Source organism: Chiloscyllium plagiosum, unplaced genomic scaffold (genome assembly GCF_037043375.1).
Source record: "Chiloscyllium plagiosum isolate Xiang-an unplaced genomic scaffold, Cpla_swu_hap1 HiC_scaffold_9, whole genome shotgun sequence".
NCBI lineage: Eukaryota > Metazoa > Chordata > Chondrichthyes > Orectolobiformes > Hemiscylliidae > Chiloscyllium > Chiloscyllium plagiosum.
In genome coordinates this window covers 46923473-46941122 of record NW_028270147.1, presented here as the reverse complement: position 1 = coordinate 46941122, position 17650 = coordinate 46923473, and the positions used below count along the sequence as shown (strand labels likewise).

The 17650-nt window shown below is 38.9% G+C and overlaps 1 protein-coding gene and 1 long non-coding RNA gene across 3 annotated transcripts in view; one reads left to right on the top strand and one right to left on the bottom strand.

The window, feature by feature from the left end:
* LOC148149141 (uncharacterized) overlaps positions 1 to 17650 on the top strand; it is a 134134-nt gene that overhangs the window by 99318 nt on the left and 17166 nt on the right. The window lies entirely within an intron of this gene.
* The window catches only part of ttc39a (tetratricopeptide repeat domain 39A), a 101559-nt gene that overhangs the window by 77125 nt on the left and 6784 nt on the right, over positions 1 to 17650 (bottom strand). The window contains exon 2 of the mRNA XM_043699215.2: positions 14369 to 14473. Within this exon, the coding sequence (XP_043555150.2) occupies positions 14369 to 14473 (105 nt within the window). The remainder of the gene's footprint in view (positions 1 to 14368; positions 14474 to 17650) is intronic.

Here is a 17650-nt window from a genome sequence, read left to right as displayed (position 1 = left end):
AGGGCGTGTCCAATTACGTAGTGGCCTTTTGAAGATGGCAGCAGCACCAGGAATCCAGGATCTCTCAGGATATCCTGGCAGACACAGGCAGTTCCAACTGCAGCAGCCAGAGGTTGTGGCCCATATTGGTACTGACAATATATGCAGGAAGAGAGATGAGGTAGGAAGTTGAAAAGCATGACCACCTGTAATCTTGGGGTTACTTCCTGTTCAGAGTTCAGGACCAGCATGTTCTTGAGAAAACGAGGGATAAGGATGGCAAAATTCAGGACTTCGGATGACAAGAGAAATCGAGAGCTTAATCAAAAAGAAAGGCAGGCAAGATTTAGGAAACTGAAGACAGACAGAGTCCTTGAAGGATACAAAGACAGCAGGAAAGAATTCAAAAAAGGAATTAGGACTGCTAAAAATGGCCAGGAAAGGTCTTTGGCAAACAGGATTAAGGATTAAGGGGAGGGCGGCACAATGGTTCAGTAATTAGTGTGGCTGCTTCTCAGCGCCAGGGACCTGAATTTGATTCCAGCCTTGGGTGACTGTCTTTGCAGGGTTTACAAGCTCTCGTGTCTGAGAGAACTTCCACCAGGTGCTCCAGTTTCCTCCCACAGTCCAAAGATATGCTGGTTAGATGGACTAGCCCTGCTAAATTGTCTGTAGTGTCCACGGATGTGCAGGTTAGGTGGATTAGCTGTGGTATATGCAGCAGTATAGGTCTAGTGTAGGGAGCTGGGTTTAGGGCAGATGCTCTTTGGAGGGTCAATGCAGACTCAATAGACTGCATGGCCTCTTCTTGCACACTAAGATTCTGTGATACTATGAAAATCCCAAAGCATTATATACATACATATACAAGGAACAAGAGGGGAGCTAGGGAAAGAATAGGTTCACTCAAGGCCAAAAGAGGGAAAATATGCATGGAGTCATAGAAAGTGAGTTAGGTCCTTGACAAATACTTTGCATTAGTATTCAGAAAGGAGGCCATTGTGGATTGAGAGTTTTGTTAATATTCTAGGGCATGTCAATATTAGAAAAGAAAAAAGGCATTGGGTGTTTTGAAGAGCACTAAAAAGTAGCTAAGTCCCAAGGTCCTGTTGAGAGTTATCCCAGAATGCTGAGAGAAGCAGGTGAGGAAATTACTGAAGCCTTTTAGGAAATCTTTATATCCTCTTTAGGCACAGGAGAGATCCCAGTGGATTGTAGAATAGTCACCACTGTTCCTTTGTTTAAGGAGGGAAACAGAGATAATCCACAAAATTACAGGATGGTGAGCCTTTTGTCAGTGGTAGAGAAATTAATCGGAGAAGATTCTAGCGGATAGGACTTACTCACATTTGAAAAAATGTAAGCTTATTAGCAACAGGCAGCATGGCTTTGTGCGGGAGATCATGTCTTACAAACTTGATCACATTTTTCTTTGAGAAAATGAAAAAGGTGACTGATGAGGGCAGGACAGTGGATGTTGGCTCTATGATCCCGCATAGAAGGCTGAGACAAAAAGGTGAATGGGAACTGTGGTGAGCTCATAGATGAATACAGAACTGGCTTGGTCAAAGTAGACAGAGTAATGGTGGAACAGTGTTTATCTGACTGGGAATCTGCGACCATTGATGTTCCACAGGGATAAGTGCTGGGATCCCTGTTGTTTGTAATTATATATATACACACATGTGATTTAGAGGAGAATAGATAGACAGGAGGATTGTGGAGGTCATGGCATGATATAGATAGGCTGAAGCCTTGGGCAGAGAAATGGTAAATGGAGTTTAATCCAGACAAATGTGAGGTAATGCATTTTGGAAGGTCTAACTTGGCAGTAAATGGCAGAACCCTTACCAGTATTAACTACAGACGGACTTAGGCATACAATCCACAGTTCTCTGAAAGTAGCAACACAAGTGGATCAGGTGGTCAAGGCGGCACATGCCTGATTGTTCCAATCAAAAAATAAGAAAATTGCCAAGTCATGTTGCAGCTGCACAGAACTTGAGTTAGGTCACGTTTGGAATATTGTGTGCAGTGCGGGTGGCCATACTATCAGAAGGATGTGGAGGCTTTGGAGCAGGTGCAGAAATAGTTGTTTGGTTTAGAGGGGACTAGCTATGAAGAGAGATCGGGCAAACTTGGCTTGTTTTCACTTCAATGTCAAAGAATCAGGGGTGACCTGATAGAAGTTTTCAAAATTATGAGAGACATGGATAGAACAGATAGATGGACCCTTTTTGCAGGGTAGAAAATGTCAATTACTACTGGGTATTGATTGCTTGATTTATTTATTTATTTATTGTTTTCACATGCACTGAGACACAGTGAAAGTGTTTTACATGCCATAACAGGTACATTGTACATATAAACTGTATCAGAGTAGCAGACAGAGTGCAGAATATGGTGCTGCAGCCACAGAAAAGGTGCAGAGAGAGAGAGAGAAAAAAACAGAATTAATATTGGAGAGGTCTGTTCAAAAGTTGTGTGATTTTTAACTTTGTCCGCCCCAGTCCAACATTGGCACCTCCACATAAAAAGTCTGATAACAAGTTGTTCTTGAATTTTTTTATACGTTTATTCAAAAAACTTTTGTATCTTCTGCCCAACTAGGGTGGGAGGGGTCTTTGATTATGTTGGTTGTTTTTCGGAGGCAATGGCAAGTATAGATTGAGTCAATGGATAGTCTAGGTTGTGTTCAGGACAGTAGTTTCTTGCAGGCAAAAGTGGGTATTGCAGATGCTGGAGATTAGAGTCAAGATTAGAATAGTGCTGGAAAAGCACAGCAGGTCAGGCAGCATCCATGGTGCAGGAAAATCAATGTTTTGGGCAAAAGCCCTTCTTCCAGTCTTGGAAAGAGCAGTTGGCTATACCACACTATGATGCTCTCTATGTTCAATCTATATAGATTGGGTTTACGTTTAAAAGGAGTTGTGATGGAAGTTTTTTAAAAAAATTACACAAAGGGTGTTAAATGCCTGAGATGCGCTGCCAGAAGTTGTCATGGATGCAGTACAATAGCAACATTTAAGAGGCATCCTGATAGATAGATGAATAGGCAGGGAATAGAGGGACATGGACCGCGTAGAGGCAAAAGGCTTTTAGCTTAGAAAGATGTCATGTGTTGTGCAGGCATGGTGGCCAAAGGACCCATTCCTGTCCTGTACTGTTCTTTGTTCAGGATTTGACACATGCATTAATACAATTTGGTGAAGACTTTCAGAGAGAACCGACAAGAATCCAATACCCTCAAATTCACATGTTTATTCAGATGTTGGGTTAAGCTCTGATGCAAGGTCACTAACTGGAAATACTATCCATCAATTTCTCTCCACTGAATGCTGACCTGTTGAGCATTTTCAGTATTTTCTGTTATGTTTCTGATTTCCAGCATTCTGCCTTTAACATTTACACGTGTTATAGGTACAAATTAGATTCATTGGTTACCAAGAATCTGAAAGAAGAAATAGCATGTGGTTGTGAGGTACTGTATTATAGGCTATCATTCACCAGCTCACTATATTTATTAATGCTACGTTCCCATTCATTCGTTCATTTTTAACTCTTTACAAACCTGCTATTTACTATACACCATTTCACTCATCCACAAAACTTTATTTTGTAATATATTTACTATTACAATATAGGTTACAGTTAAAACATCCCTTTCAACCCATTCACCTTTAACCCTTATCCGGTCTATTTCTACATCAATATCACAAACAGTACCATTCCTATCAAGTCTCCACAAAATGTTTTAATATTAAATCGGCCCTTAACAACTGTGTATCATACTTGAACAGATTACAGAACACCAAACTACTTCCCCAATACCTTTTTAAACAGGGCTACTATCCCCTTAACTGATAAAACAGCACTTCCATGAAATTGTATGAATGAAATGAAACTCACACTGGCAAATAGTAAACAAATTTGAGAAACCTAGCTGCATTAAAATCAGTTTAATATTCTTTTATGAAGAACAGGTATACATTTCTAACTTATTTAGAACATATAGGCCTAGTATTTTTACTAACATTTACTAACTTAAAAGGACTAACACCTCTTAATTATGTGACAGACCTCTTAATGAATCCTATTAGGAGTAATACTTCGCAAATGTTTAGGCCATGTCTTGTTTTAGCGAGTTTTGAGAAGATTTGTAGCTCAGGTTGAGGTCTGGATGTAGATTTGCTCACTGAGCTGAAAGGTTTCTTGTTTCCCCAAACCTTGTGTATTATAGATAAAACAATGTAACACCTTAGTGATGGAATTTTAATATATGTAAGAACTGTATTTTGGGATTCTATTACCACTGTCCTACAGTGGTTGCTGAATAAAGAGGTTGTTTTTGCCACTTAGCGATTTCGGTCGTTATTTGCAGCTTTCTGCCTTTAACATTTACTCTATTCTCGATAAAAGTTAGATTCCTTTATTGCCCAAGAATCTGAAAGAAGAAACAGCTTGCAGCAGACTTGTTTAAACATATCACCAGTGGTAATTTGGATGCAGCACATGCCAAATGCTCACAAGAATATTAAACAGAACCAAACAGATACCCACGAAGCCAAGCATTTACACACTGGGCCTTTTTGTTAAAGAATCTCTTTGAAAAGGCAAAAATATTAATTGCCCACATGCGTGTAAGTTGAAGGCCTTGGATTCTCAACTGCTCTCAGTCTGGAGGAGATATAGGACAGTCTTAATATATTTTAGATTGCCAGCCAATAAAACATAATTCAAATCTTACACTGCATGACAGGATACGGAAATTGACACTGCCTTTACTGACTTATTAAGAAACCTCACTAATTATTGCAATTCAGGATAATATATGTTGGTTCATCAAATAGGAACAGCCAAATATTGCATAAGCTAACACTTTACTTACCAAGGGCAGTCTTTATTTTAAAAATTAAAATGAACAAACAACCATAAAGCATGGTAACAACACATCGTACGGAACGGAGCAAATGAACATTTCTACTTTAAGATTACTATTTAAAACTATATAAAACAAAAAAAAAAGTTTTCACAATACCATTATTAAAAGTGTTCTTTTTCATTTTGTTCAAGTATCTTCCTTGCAAAACATCAACAATCTTAAGAAAGTTATTGCTTAAGCTATATGTTCTGCAATCATAAAACTCACATCATACAAGGCAATCATTTCAGGTATTGCTCTTATTTTTAATCAGAGTTCTCAACTGTAATCATAGCTATAAACTTACAGCATAGCATCATTTCAATGAACTCCTATCATGTACAAGTTTCTTTTTCACAATGGAATGCCAATTCTGTATTCTATGTGCCAATTTCAGCTTAACCAAAATGTTTATACCAAATCACCACTTTATTTTATTCATCTCCTTTCATGTAAAATCCAGAAAATCACTAATGCTGTTACACGCTCTCTTCTTCATTCCAATCTTTAAAAGATATATAATTACGGATTTAGTCCCTGAGAAAAAAAAATTGTCAAAATGCCTCGATAAAATGTGTCTTTTTTTCAAGCAACATTTGGATTTGGAAACCCCAATTTTGAAATGCCTCCATTACCATTGTTTTCTCTGTTCACTATTCTTCTTTATAAATTGTACTATTTCAAATTTCTCTACATCGCCTGCTGCCATTCCCCCAGGAGTCACTTGTATAATTCCTCAAAAGTCACTTTTTACAAAGTATTTTTTAAAATTCAAATCCTTAGGATATATGTAGCACTGTCAAGTCCAGCATTTATTGTATATCCCAAATGATTCTCAAGAGGATAGTTCAGAGCTACTACGTTGAACATATATATTTACATAGAAACTCAAATGTAATAAAGCCATCCCAAGGAGCATTATATACTGTGTCTATAATATATATTAAAAAAAATTGCACCAAGTCAAATTAGGAGGAGATATTAAATCAGATGACCAAAACTTTGGTCGATAAAATGGATTTTAAAAAGGAAAGGAAGTGTTACAACCTGGACAATTGATCATTTACATTAAAATTGGGAATGTGTAAGAGCCTAAATAAAGAAACACAGATTTCGTACATGGTTATATGGTGGAAGAGATCAGAGATAAAAAGGGGTGAGGACAATGACATTTGAAAACTATGAGAATTTTAAAATCAAGATGTTGCATGACAGGGTGCCAAATCAAAAGTCAGCAAACATAGGGATGACCAAGGACAAAGACTTGATGGGAGGTTCACAGGCAGGTGAGTCTTAAGTTAACTCAAAGTTTACAGAGATGACAACATGGGAAACCAGCCAGGAGCGTTTTGGAATTGTCAAATCTATAGGTATGAAAGACACAATTGAGGTTTTCGACAGAAAAGCTGAGACTGGTGAAATTGACTTATATCAGAGAGGTGGAAATAGACAGAATTGGCACTGAATGAGTTCAGAAACTCATTTGAGGGTCAAATGTGACACCAAAATGACATACAGAGCATGTTAATCTCAGACTGCTGCCAGGAAGTAGAACAGAATTAGAAGTTAAGAAATGGGGCATGGAAACTGAATTTATTTGCTTCAATCTTCCTAGTCCTTAACTTGAAGAAATTTCTGCTTATCCAGGTCTGATGTCAGATAAATAATCTTGTAATTTAACATCAATTAAGTCAAGAGAGGCAATGGTGCTACAGAGTTGGGTGTCCTCGATGGACACATGAAAATCTCATGCTGTGCTTACAGATCAATGAAGAAGAGCATGTGGATGAGAAATAAGAGATGCTTAAAGGGAAATGGTATGGAAACAAACAGGGAATATTGAAGGTTATTCTCTGACTATGATTAGGTAAATAGGAAGGAAGGCACAAAAGACCTTTCTTAACTAGCTGAAAATAACACAGACAACAGAGGAGGATAGTGTAGTCAACTGTGTCAAAAGCTTAGTTTCTGCTCAATGAGCGCATGCATTCGTTAATGGTACTGCTACTGTCAATGGGAGATGATTAGTTTGTTAGGAGTCAGTCAGCATGGATGATGCAGAACCCAGTTGTCTTTCCCTCCTATCTGTGCTCTTTTATTTATCACTATTAAAATGGCAAACACTGAATTTCTCATTGGGACCCCCTTTCCGATACAGTACTCAGAACTGCCTACTGTGAATGAGACAAAAATAATCCAAGTGGTTTCAAAGGTTAGTAGCTTGCATTGTGTATGCAAACTGATAATGCATGAAACAAAAAAAAAATCTGTTTCTTGAACTGCATCTGCTACCAACCTAACTCAAAGAAGTTATGGTTCCCTATAATTTACTGCAGTCTTATTTGTAGCTTATCATATTCTCCAAATGTCATTTTGACAGCAAATTTTAGTATTTTTTTGTGCCCAAGCCCAAATCTTTTACATAAACAGACAACAAAAAGTTTTGAACAGGTTTCCCATATAATCTCAGCTACTGATCTGTCAAACTAAAATGATTCATGTCTCCTCACTCTCTGCTGTCTGTCCATGAGCCAAGCTATGCACTTCCTTGATTACCATGCATGTTATTTTGGTTGCTTGAGCCCCTTCTGAAAATTGAATATAATGCTTCAACTTCTTTTCATCCCTGCTCTATTTTTTTCCCCCCAAGACATTCAATTAGTCCAGCAGTTTACAAACCAGAATTAAGCTGGAAAATAAAAGGAAGAGTTAAATTTTGGTGCGAGTAATTGAAATGGTCCGGGATGGATTTTTGTAATTCTCTTGCAGTTTGCCTAAAAACTATAATTTTAACACAGTTTAGCCTGAGTCAGAGATCTTGTGGCAGAATCATAGCATCCTTGCCTCTGAGCAAGGAATACGAGGTTAATGCCTCACTCCAAACATTGATGGAAAATGAAAGTGTCTTAATAGTGGATAACATCAGCAAGGAGCAGCATATATATGAGAAATAAAAGAAGGTCAAAGGAACATTGTGAAATCATGAAGTAAACTTATTGAAACAAACAGGCTGGCTATCAACTTGTAAATCCTTTCAACAAGTGCCAATGGCATGCAAAAACACAAGATGGTCCTGAATGTGAATAAAGAAATTGCAGTTTTACCATCACTATCCGTGGTTATAGCACGCATGTAAAAATATATACATGGTATTGCTACAGCAATTCAGACATCTTGTGGGACCAGCTGGCTCAGTTACATGCATGGCTGATGAGAATCCAATTGGTGTAAACAGCATGGGATTCTACACCCATTCCAGCGGAGGTTAATTCGGGACCGACTTAATAAAAATTGTTACTATCTCAAAGACAAGTCTCATCTTTGACTTCTTTACTCCCATATTCCCAACATAAAGGAACTATTACAGTCTTATGCTTTCCTGTTAGACTCCACATGCAACATCGCCATGCTTTCCACAACTGAAGTGTTGCCTTTACTTAATAAGACTACATTCCTTTCTCAATCTCTCCTCAATATTTTCTTTGCTGGTCTCTTTTCTGTGAAGGCTACATTATTAAATTTCCCTGTTCTGATTAATGCTCCTGATTGCAAAAACAAGACTTTATATTTGCATGTAATTTCTGATACTCTGGACATTCATACTCCTCAGTCTTCTTTATTTGCTTCAGTATGTTTCACCATAACTTCTCTTCTGTCTACTTTAAAAGGTACATTCGATAGTTCCTTCCTTTTAAGGATTTTTTCCACTATTATATTCATTCTCAACTATTATCCTATGTGGTTTAAAATCCACCTCTTCCATATTTGATGCAATGGAAATTTTAGCCCACAATATGGTTGTGTGGTCAGTGGGAGTGAAGGTAAAAGTTTTGAAATTCTCAATGGCAAACACAATCCACCCACTTTTGCTTTTAAGAGGTGGGTGACCAAACCACTCTCTGGAGGCGGATCAATCAGGAAAATTGTTTAAGGAGACTGTGTGCTTGCACCTCAACTCATTTTTTGTTTTTAATGCACAGATACCAGAGTCATGTAGAAGGAGGTGTGAATGGCCAGATCCACAAAGCAAGTGTCTTCATTATATACACCTATAAGCCAAGAAGTGCAGGACAATGATCCAAGGCCCAAAAAGCTTACCACATAATCAGACTTTCAGAAACAGCAAAGTACTCAACTGATGTCAGACTTTCCAAAATTTCCCCAACCCAGCAATATCTGATTCATTCCATCACCAGGCCCACATCCCCTCTGAACAATGTCTGTAACCACTTGGAATATCAGAGTTCTCCATGTAGTCAGTCTCCTTGCATGTCCCAGTATTCCCTGGATGCTTTCATGTGACAGACAAAGCCTGTCAAGCTGGTTGTCTATCAAGCAGTAAAACTGTTGAAAGAAACTTTGAAAGATATCCTGGTAGTAACTCCTTCCCATCACCCAAACTCTTTTACTGGAATGGAAAACGAGGCATGGTGCAATTCATGTTACAACACTAACAGCATATTTTAAGACAAAGCTTAAATTGATTCTGAATTCCCATGATATCAAGAATCACAATGCAGCATGAATATCAGGAATCATCTCCTGAAGGAGTTACAATGACAACTTTAAACTTCACTTCTCAACAGAAAAAAAGAATCAACATTTTTACCATTATTCAGGTATACTTATGTTTCAATATACATTCTCCAGGGTTTGTGAAGTTACTATAAAAATAACAGCTAAAGTAAAAGATAAATTATAATAAGAAATACATTAAAAGCAGACCATGTTAAAAATAATTCATCTTATTTACCCATTCATCCTATTGAGTCCATTCCACTATTCAATGAGATGTGGCTAATCTGACTGATTATTTTAGCTGTCCCTTTTTTTTTCATTCTCTTATCGTTAACAAAAAATATCCAGATCTCTCCTCCTCAAATGTTATCGTTTACATTATAACTCTTTGTACGAGAGCAACCTCAGTTAATATAAATAACAAAATGACAGGATTTACATCTTGACAAATTCACTGATCATAAATTTATTTCACCAATAACCTCAATTGTTCTTAGTACCTCAATTATGATTTCTGTCGGATGTATGCTATTTCTTTAACAGTTACTTCTTGAGGCGCAAGGATAACTCTTAATAGGCAGACAAGTCATGAAGTAAATTTATGGTCGGATATAGTCTAACAATGATCATCATTTTGGCCACAACCACCTGATGAAGGAGCAGGAGCTCCGAAGCTAGTATTTCCAAATAAACCTGTTGGACTATAACCTGATGTTGTGAGATTTTTAAACTTTGTACACCCAGTCCAACACTGGCACATCCAAATATTGACTTCAGCAAAACAATCAATCAATAGTAATTTAAGGTGCTTTCTTCAACATGATGCCGACTCAATATTACAAACGTATTTAAGTAGAAAGTGTAAGTATTTCAAAGTCTTAAGTCCAAGTTCTCAGAACATACCAGTGAGAAGCTGGCACAACCTTCAGTACACATCATTAATAATTACACAACTGCGTATTATTGTTAATATCATAGATGCACTTTCATATATTCTTTTTCTTTAAAATGCCCAAATGTTCCTCTCTAGTTTGTTTCAGAAGTTCTAACTAATTTTAAATTAAGTGGATAAATTGAAAGAACAGATAGAGATTTCAAGCAGGCTCCTGTAATTGTCACTGGAGTAAAAATTCAAATGCTTTTCAATTCACACAGCAATCTCACACCACAACAAATTCCAGCTATCCTATACACATTCAAGGTCTCCATTTTTCTGGGAGTTGGACAGAAACTTGAGAAATATCTTCTCAAATACTAAGTAAGTCTGACAAATGTTACAGAATATACTGTAAAGTACAATGATAGAAATCCAAGTTTTCTGAAAAAGATGGAGATTTTTGTCTCATCCTGGATATGACAGTACATTTATTTTCTTTTATTTTGTACACGCAATGCAAGTCTCTCTAGTATGACCATCATTTGTTGCCATCACCACCTGGAGAAGTGAATCTTGGTTATTATAGGAAATGTTCTATTTATGCAGCCAGGCAAAATGACTCAATGAGACTGGAATTAGAATCGGTAAATCATTTACTCACCCAGCCTCGTGGCAATTTCTTTATGGAAAAATAGAACACAATAACAATTACCTCCACCCTTAAGTGAGCCAAAGCAGCCTACAGAACAAATGCGATGAATGCAGTGAAACCTCAATCTCTAACAACTACTTTAATGTAATATGCATTCCAGGGTGCAGCAATAAACACGTTGGTTTACATGATTTCTAGCATGGACACAGGCCATTCAGCCTTTTTTGTCTATGTCAGCTCATAAAGAGCTATTTTCAAGCTCTTACATCATAGCCCCGTAAATTACAAGACTTCACTTGCATATTCAGTATTTTTAAAATTAGATAAGGGTTTCGGCCTCACTCTTTCTAGCAGTGAGCACAGATCATCCTCGATGAAAAATATTGCTCAACTTCTTTACGATAGTTACAAACAGGAAAATAGATTATTTTCTGAATGACTATAAATTGAGAGATGGGAATGTGCGAGACCCTTTACAACAGTCACTGAATGTAAGCATGCAGATGCAACAGGCAGTAAAGATGACTAATGGTATGTTAACCTTTATAGTGAGGATTCGAGCACAGGAACAAGAACGTCTTGCTGCAATTATACAGGGAGTGCAGTGAAGATTTGCCAGACTGATTCCTGGTTATTGTGGGACTGATTGAAGAAGAGGTTACATCAGTTAGGATTGTATTCCCTGGAGTTCAGAAGAATGCAGAGCGATTTCACAAAAACCTGCAAAATTCTAACATGATAGATGCAGCAAGGATGTTCCCAATGACAGAGGTTTCCACAGCCAGGGGTCAAAGTCTGAGGATATGGGGCAAACTGTGGAATGAGATGATGGGAAACTTCTTTACTGAGAAGGTGGTGAGCCTATGAAGGTCACTACCACAGAAAACAGTCGAGGCCAAAGTGTTGTATGATCGGAGTGGCTTGGTGGCTCAGTGGTTAGCACTGCTGCCTCGATCCCAGCTTTGGGTAACTGTCTGTGTGGAGTTTGCACATTCTCCCTGTGTCTGTGGAGGTTTCCTCCGGGTGTTCCGGTTTCCTCACACATTCCAAAGGTGTGCAGGTCAGATAAATTGGCCATGCTAAATTGTCCATAGCTGTTAGGTGCATTAGTCAGCGGGGGGGGGATGGGTTACTCTTCGGACGGTCAGTGTGGACTTGTTGGGCCGAAAGGCCTGTTTCCACGCTGTAGGGAATCTAATCAGATTTCAGGAAGGAGTTGGATATGGCACTTGGGGCTGGAGAGATCAAATATAATTTGGTGGTTTGGGGGGGGGGGGCGGGGTGGTGTGGTCAGGGTCGGGGTTGGGAAGAAGTAGGAACAGGTTGACTTGGATGATCAGGTACGATCATAATGAATGGCAAAGCAGGCTTAAAGGGCCATATTCCTGGTACTCCTGCTTCTATTTTCCATGTTTCTATGAGGTTGGTGTCATCTTAATATTGAGCCAAAATTAGTTCTCAAGAGGTTAAGATCATAACTAGATATCATGTGAAACTTGGGAAATGCCATTTTATTCTGTGGCAAGGGCTCGTATCCCATTTATCCTAACTTGGTCCATAGCCTACTGTGCCCTGGAATTTTAAAGGCTCGTCCAGATGCTTCTTAAATTTTGCAAGAATACTCACCTCCACCACTCTCTCAGGCAACATGTTCCAGATTTCTATTTCTGTTTTGTTCAATATTTTTTTCTTAGATCTCCTCTAAATTACATATTCCTCATCTTAAACTTACACCCTCTGGTCTTAGACATGTCTACCATGGGAAAGATATTCTCCTGATTACTCTGGCTATGCTTCTCATAATTTTGTATACCTTAATTAGATTCCCGCCCCCCCCCCTTCAGCCTCCTCTGCTTTAAGGAAAACAAACCCAGCTCACCTAGTTTATCCTCATCATGGAGACTTTTCATCTCAGATCATATCTTGTTAAGTGCACTCTCTCCAGGGCAATCAGGTCCTTCTGAGAATGTGCCCACCAGGTCTGCACAGCATTCCATCTGTGGCTTAACCAATGTTTTAGGAAGCTGTAAAAAATTTCCTTGCTCCTATATTCTACACTGCCTAACGAAGACAAGCATCCTGCATGCCGCCTTCACCACCCTGTCCGTCTATGTGTGCTGACATTTTCAGGGATCTAAAGGCGTATATATCCCCTTAGTTCCTCATTACTCCCCAGGGATCAGCCATTCATTGTCTAAACCCTTTCGTATTAGACCTCCCAAAATACATCACCTCAAACTTATCACTGTCCAATTTACCAAATGTTCGATGTCAGACTATAGTCTGAGACCATTTTCCTCACCACCAATTTTCATGTCATCTGCAAACTTACTATTGATACCTTTTCGACAGTTATGTACGTTAACGATTTGGATGTCAAACAGCAATGGTGCCAGCATCGATCCTCGTGCCACAGCGCTGTCACAGGCTTCCAAATTACAAAAACAACCCTCCACAGGCACTCTTTGCCTCCTATTTCCAAGCAAATCTTGAAGGCCATAGGTTCTTACCTTTTGAACCAGCCTTCTATTTGAAGCGGTGTCAAAGGCCTTACTAAAATCCATGTACACCACATCAACACACTACCCTCAATATGTTTAGTCACTTTTATAAAAACTCAATTAAATTTGTCAGTCAGGAATTCCTTCTAACAAATGCATGTGGAGTATCACTGGTCAAACCCTGCCTTTCCAAATGTTGATTAGCTCTGTCTTTCAGAATTTCTTTCAATGATTTCTCTACCACTGACATCCAAACTAACCAGTCCAAAATTACTTGGCCTATTCCCGCTGCTCTTCTTGAGCAAAAGGAACCATGTTAGCTATCCTCCAGTCATTTGGCACGTTACATGTGGTATTTAATTTCTCTGCCAGGACCCTTTATTGGTTGTTTCCCTATATTGGTATCTGATCCAGTAATCTCTCAATTTTAAAATGGTCATACTTGTTTCCAAATCATTCCATAGCCTCATCGCTGCTGCTATAAACCTCTCTAGTCTTACAACCCTTTAACATCCTCCAGTTCTGGATTGAGAGATATCTCTCAATTTAAATCATTACATCATCCACAGCTGTGTCTTCAGTTGCCAGGATCCCCCTCCCCATATCATCTCCTCAAGCTTCTCTCTTTTCCCCTATAAGACTCTCATTAATATCTACCTCCGTCAAGCGATTAGTCACATCCCAATGTGTTTTTATGGCTGGGTACCTAATCCTGTTTGATGGTACTTGTGAAATGCCTTTCAATATTATGTTATCCTACATAAATTTACACTGCTGTAGATGTTGTGTTGACCGAATCACAGACTGGTCAATGCACTTCTCAACTGATGCATGAGACATTGGGGAAATTGACTATTCAGGGGCTTTTTAATAAAGCAAATCAGGTAAATAATTTGAGCAAAGCTATAAATGCTCCTCACTTGGACTGAAGTTTGGTCAGAGCATCTTCAAATCTGTTGCTAAGGAATAGGTCCAGGGCTGCCACACATTCATCCAACGCCACCTTCAAGTCTGCTTTGGGTGACCTGCTCAAAAATAATTTCAAGAAATAATTAAAACCTGAACAAGACAATCTATATACAATAACATCTATTTGAGAACCCTAGAAATGAAAGTGCTGCCAGAACAACAGAAAATGCTGAAGCAGCTCAGAAGGTCTGAGACCATCTGTAGAGACAGAGTAACAAGACGTAGCATCTGGAATCCATTTACACTCCTGCAAAACCGCCCAACTACCTATCACATTTGACACCTGAACGTCAAAGCTTGGGATTGCATTACGACTTACAAAAACATCTGATTTCTGCTGCTACTTCATTAATGAGTTAATGAACGTTTACTCAATCCATTACATTGGAGTTATTCTAAAGAAAGGTAAGTCAGCTTTCTATTGTGTTGTTGAAAATTTCCCTAACAGCATCACTGAAGTAGGGATTAGATTCAAATTTTCCTCATATACTTGCAGCCTGCACTCAACTATTTGCAAAGCTGATGTGGAATTCATTGGCTGCATGGGAGCCAACATAGAAAAACCTCTCAAGTGACAGAGGGTGTTCAGATTCTCTTGTTTGATACAGGAAGTCCTTGTGGAGAAGGAGCTCCACCCACAGAATGTAAAGAGATCATGGAGGTAGAAAAGAAAAGATACCCGATCGAGGGGATAGTGTCAATGTGACAGTCAGAAGCCCTTCACCCTGGAGCATCATTTCAACAATCATAAGAAATGTAACGACTTTGACACAAATGTTCAAGGTAAGATCCATCTCAAAATCACATTTCTCAATAACTGCACCATCACTGGCTCAAGACAGTACACATCGAATTAAAGACTGCCACTCATGCACTTCACATCATTGAATTTTTCATAGGCATAATTTCTGATGGATCATACAGCTTTTAAAATATGCAAGGCATCACATACAAACACCCAGTCACCAATTTCTCTCTTCCAGGTAAAGATAAACTTAACAAATAGGAAATGCTGTGGCTAAAGGCAAAACAGGGAAAGTGGTGGAAGTGGGTACAATTACAACATATTAAAGGCACCTGGATAGATATATGAATAGGAAGGGTTGAGAGAGATATAGGTCTTATGCTGGTAAATAGGCCTAGGTTAGATTGGAATGTCTGGTTGGCATGGATGAGTTGGACCAAAGGGTCTGTACAACTGAAAAGTGGTAATGGTGGCTCAGTAGTTAGTACTACTGCCTTACAGAGGCAGGGACCCAGATTTGATTCCACCCTCAGGCGCTGTGTGGAGTTTGCACATTCGCTCCATCCGCACAGGTTTCCTCCAAGTGCTCTGGCCATACTAAATTGCTCAGTATCCAGAGATGTGTAGGTTAGCTGTGTCAGCTATGGTAAATGCAGGGTTACAAGGATAGCTGGGGGTGGGGTTTGGGTGGGATGGTCTTCGAAATATCTGTAGGGATTCTATAAACCTTCTTCACTAAATAGTTTTAAATCCTATTTACAAACCTAGTTACTTACATGATTTGCCATGTCACTGATCCCATTATGTTTCAAATGAATCCTGTCCAACAGAATAGTTCACTCTTTCCTCAATACAGATATCAGTGCCCATGGCTTCTCTTACACCAATCTCTGAGCAAGCCATGAGAGGATCCAGGACTTCAGAAAGTCCTGGGCAGGATGGCATAATTGGCATCAGAAGGAACGGAGGACACTACTCAAAGACACAGTCAGGGCTGCTAAGTTGTAGCAGGAGCATGTAGCACACTATCGGCTCAAGTTTAAAGGCCTCTACTACAAGGTGAGTATGGTAGGTGTATTGTACTTTAAATAAACTTTAAAGCAGTCACTGCTACCTATCCCCACACTACTGTTTAAACATGGATCACTAAAAATTGAACTATTTCATTTATATGGACTGCAGAAAATCCCTTTCCCTCTCCATAACCAATTTATTTTCTCAGGTCTCCTTGGGACCCCGGATGTTGAAATGTCATTTAAAACAGTCGTGGATTAAATTTGTTATTTGCCTCACAATACTGGACCTGACAACAAACAGCAGTGTGAAAATCAATTAATTTGGCAAATGAAATTAACTTTATTAAATATTTGTTTCTCATCATATTTAACATTGTTAAAAATCACAACCGAGAGTGTGGTGCTGGAAAAGCACAGCAGGTCAGCCAGCATCTGAGGAGCAGGGGAAAATCGACGTTTCGAGCATAAGCCCTTCCTGAAGAACAGCTTATGCCCGAAACATCGATTCTTCTGCTCCTCAGATGCTGGCTGACCTGCTGTGCTTTTCCAGCGACACACTCTCGACTGATCTCTAGCACCTGCAGTCCTCACTTACTCCTTAAAAATCACAATACCAGGTAATAGTCCAACAGGTTTATTTGGAAGCACTAGCTTTCAGAGAGCTGCTCCTTCATTAGGTAGCTACCTGATGAAGGAACAGCGCTCCAAAAGCTAGTGCTTCTAAATAAACCTGTTGGACTATAACCTGTTCTGTGTAATTTTTAACTGTCTACCCCAGTCTACCAGCTCCTCCACATAATTTTTAACACAGTATTTTAAATCTTAGAATCCAATGATTTTCAGGAATGCAATGAATGCATTCAATCTATCACTACTGTCTTGCGAGGATTTTGGTCTTGAAAGTTCCCAAACCTTATTCAGTTTGAGTCAAGGCATATATTTTAGGCTTGAAATTAAGTGGCAAATACTTTGCAGTACAGAATATATGTCTGCCATAGGCCAATCCATGGTAATGTGGTTGACAGTACAGAGCACAAAGGTGGGGAACAGAGAGTAAAGCATAGTGTAATTATGCAGATACCTACTGATTAAAAGTACATCCAGATTGAGAAAATGGGATAGGTGTGTCTGATTTTCAACTCAAACCACAGACGAGATTATTTCGTTTCACTGTTGAGTGTATTGTAAACATTGGTTATCAACACCAGGTTCAGATCAATTAAAACAAATGTGAAAGATAGCACATTCTGGCATGTTCTGAGATCCTGAAAACAACTTTATATTCAATGAAGTTCTTTTGAAATGCAGGCCCTGTTGTAATGTAGGAAATGTGGCAGTTTTAGAGGAAAACAGAGAAAATCTTTTTCACCCAGAGGGTGAAACTCGTATCCTCTCCCACTTCGTATTCTTTCACATCATACCTTCAATTTACACACCTGTACACATTCTAATACCCCCTTCATCAAGAACCT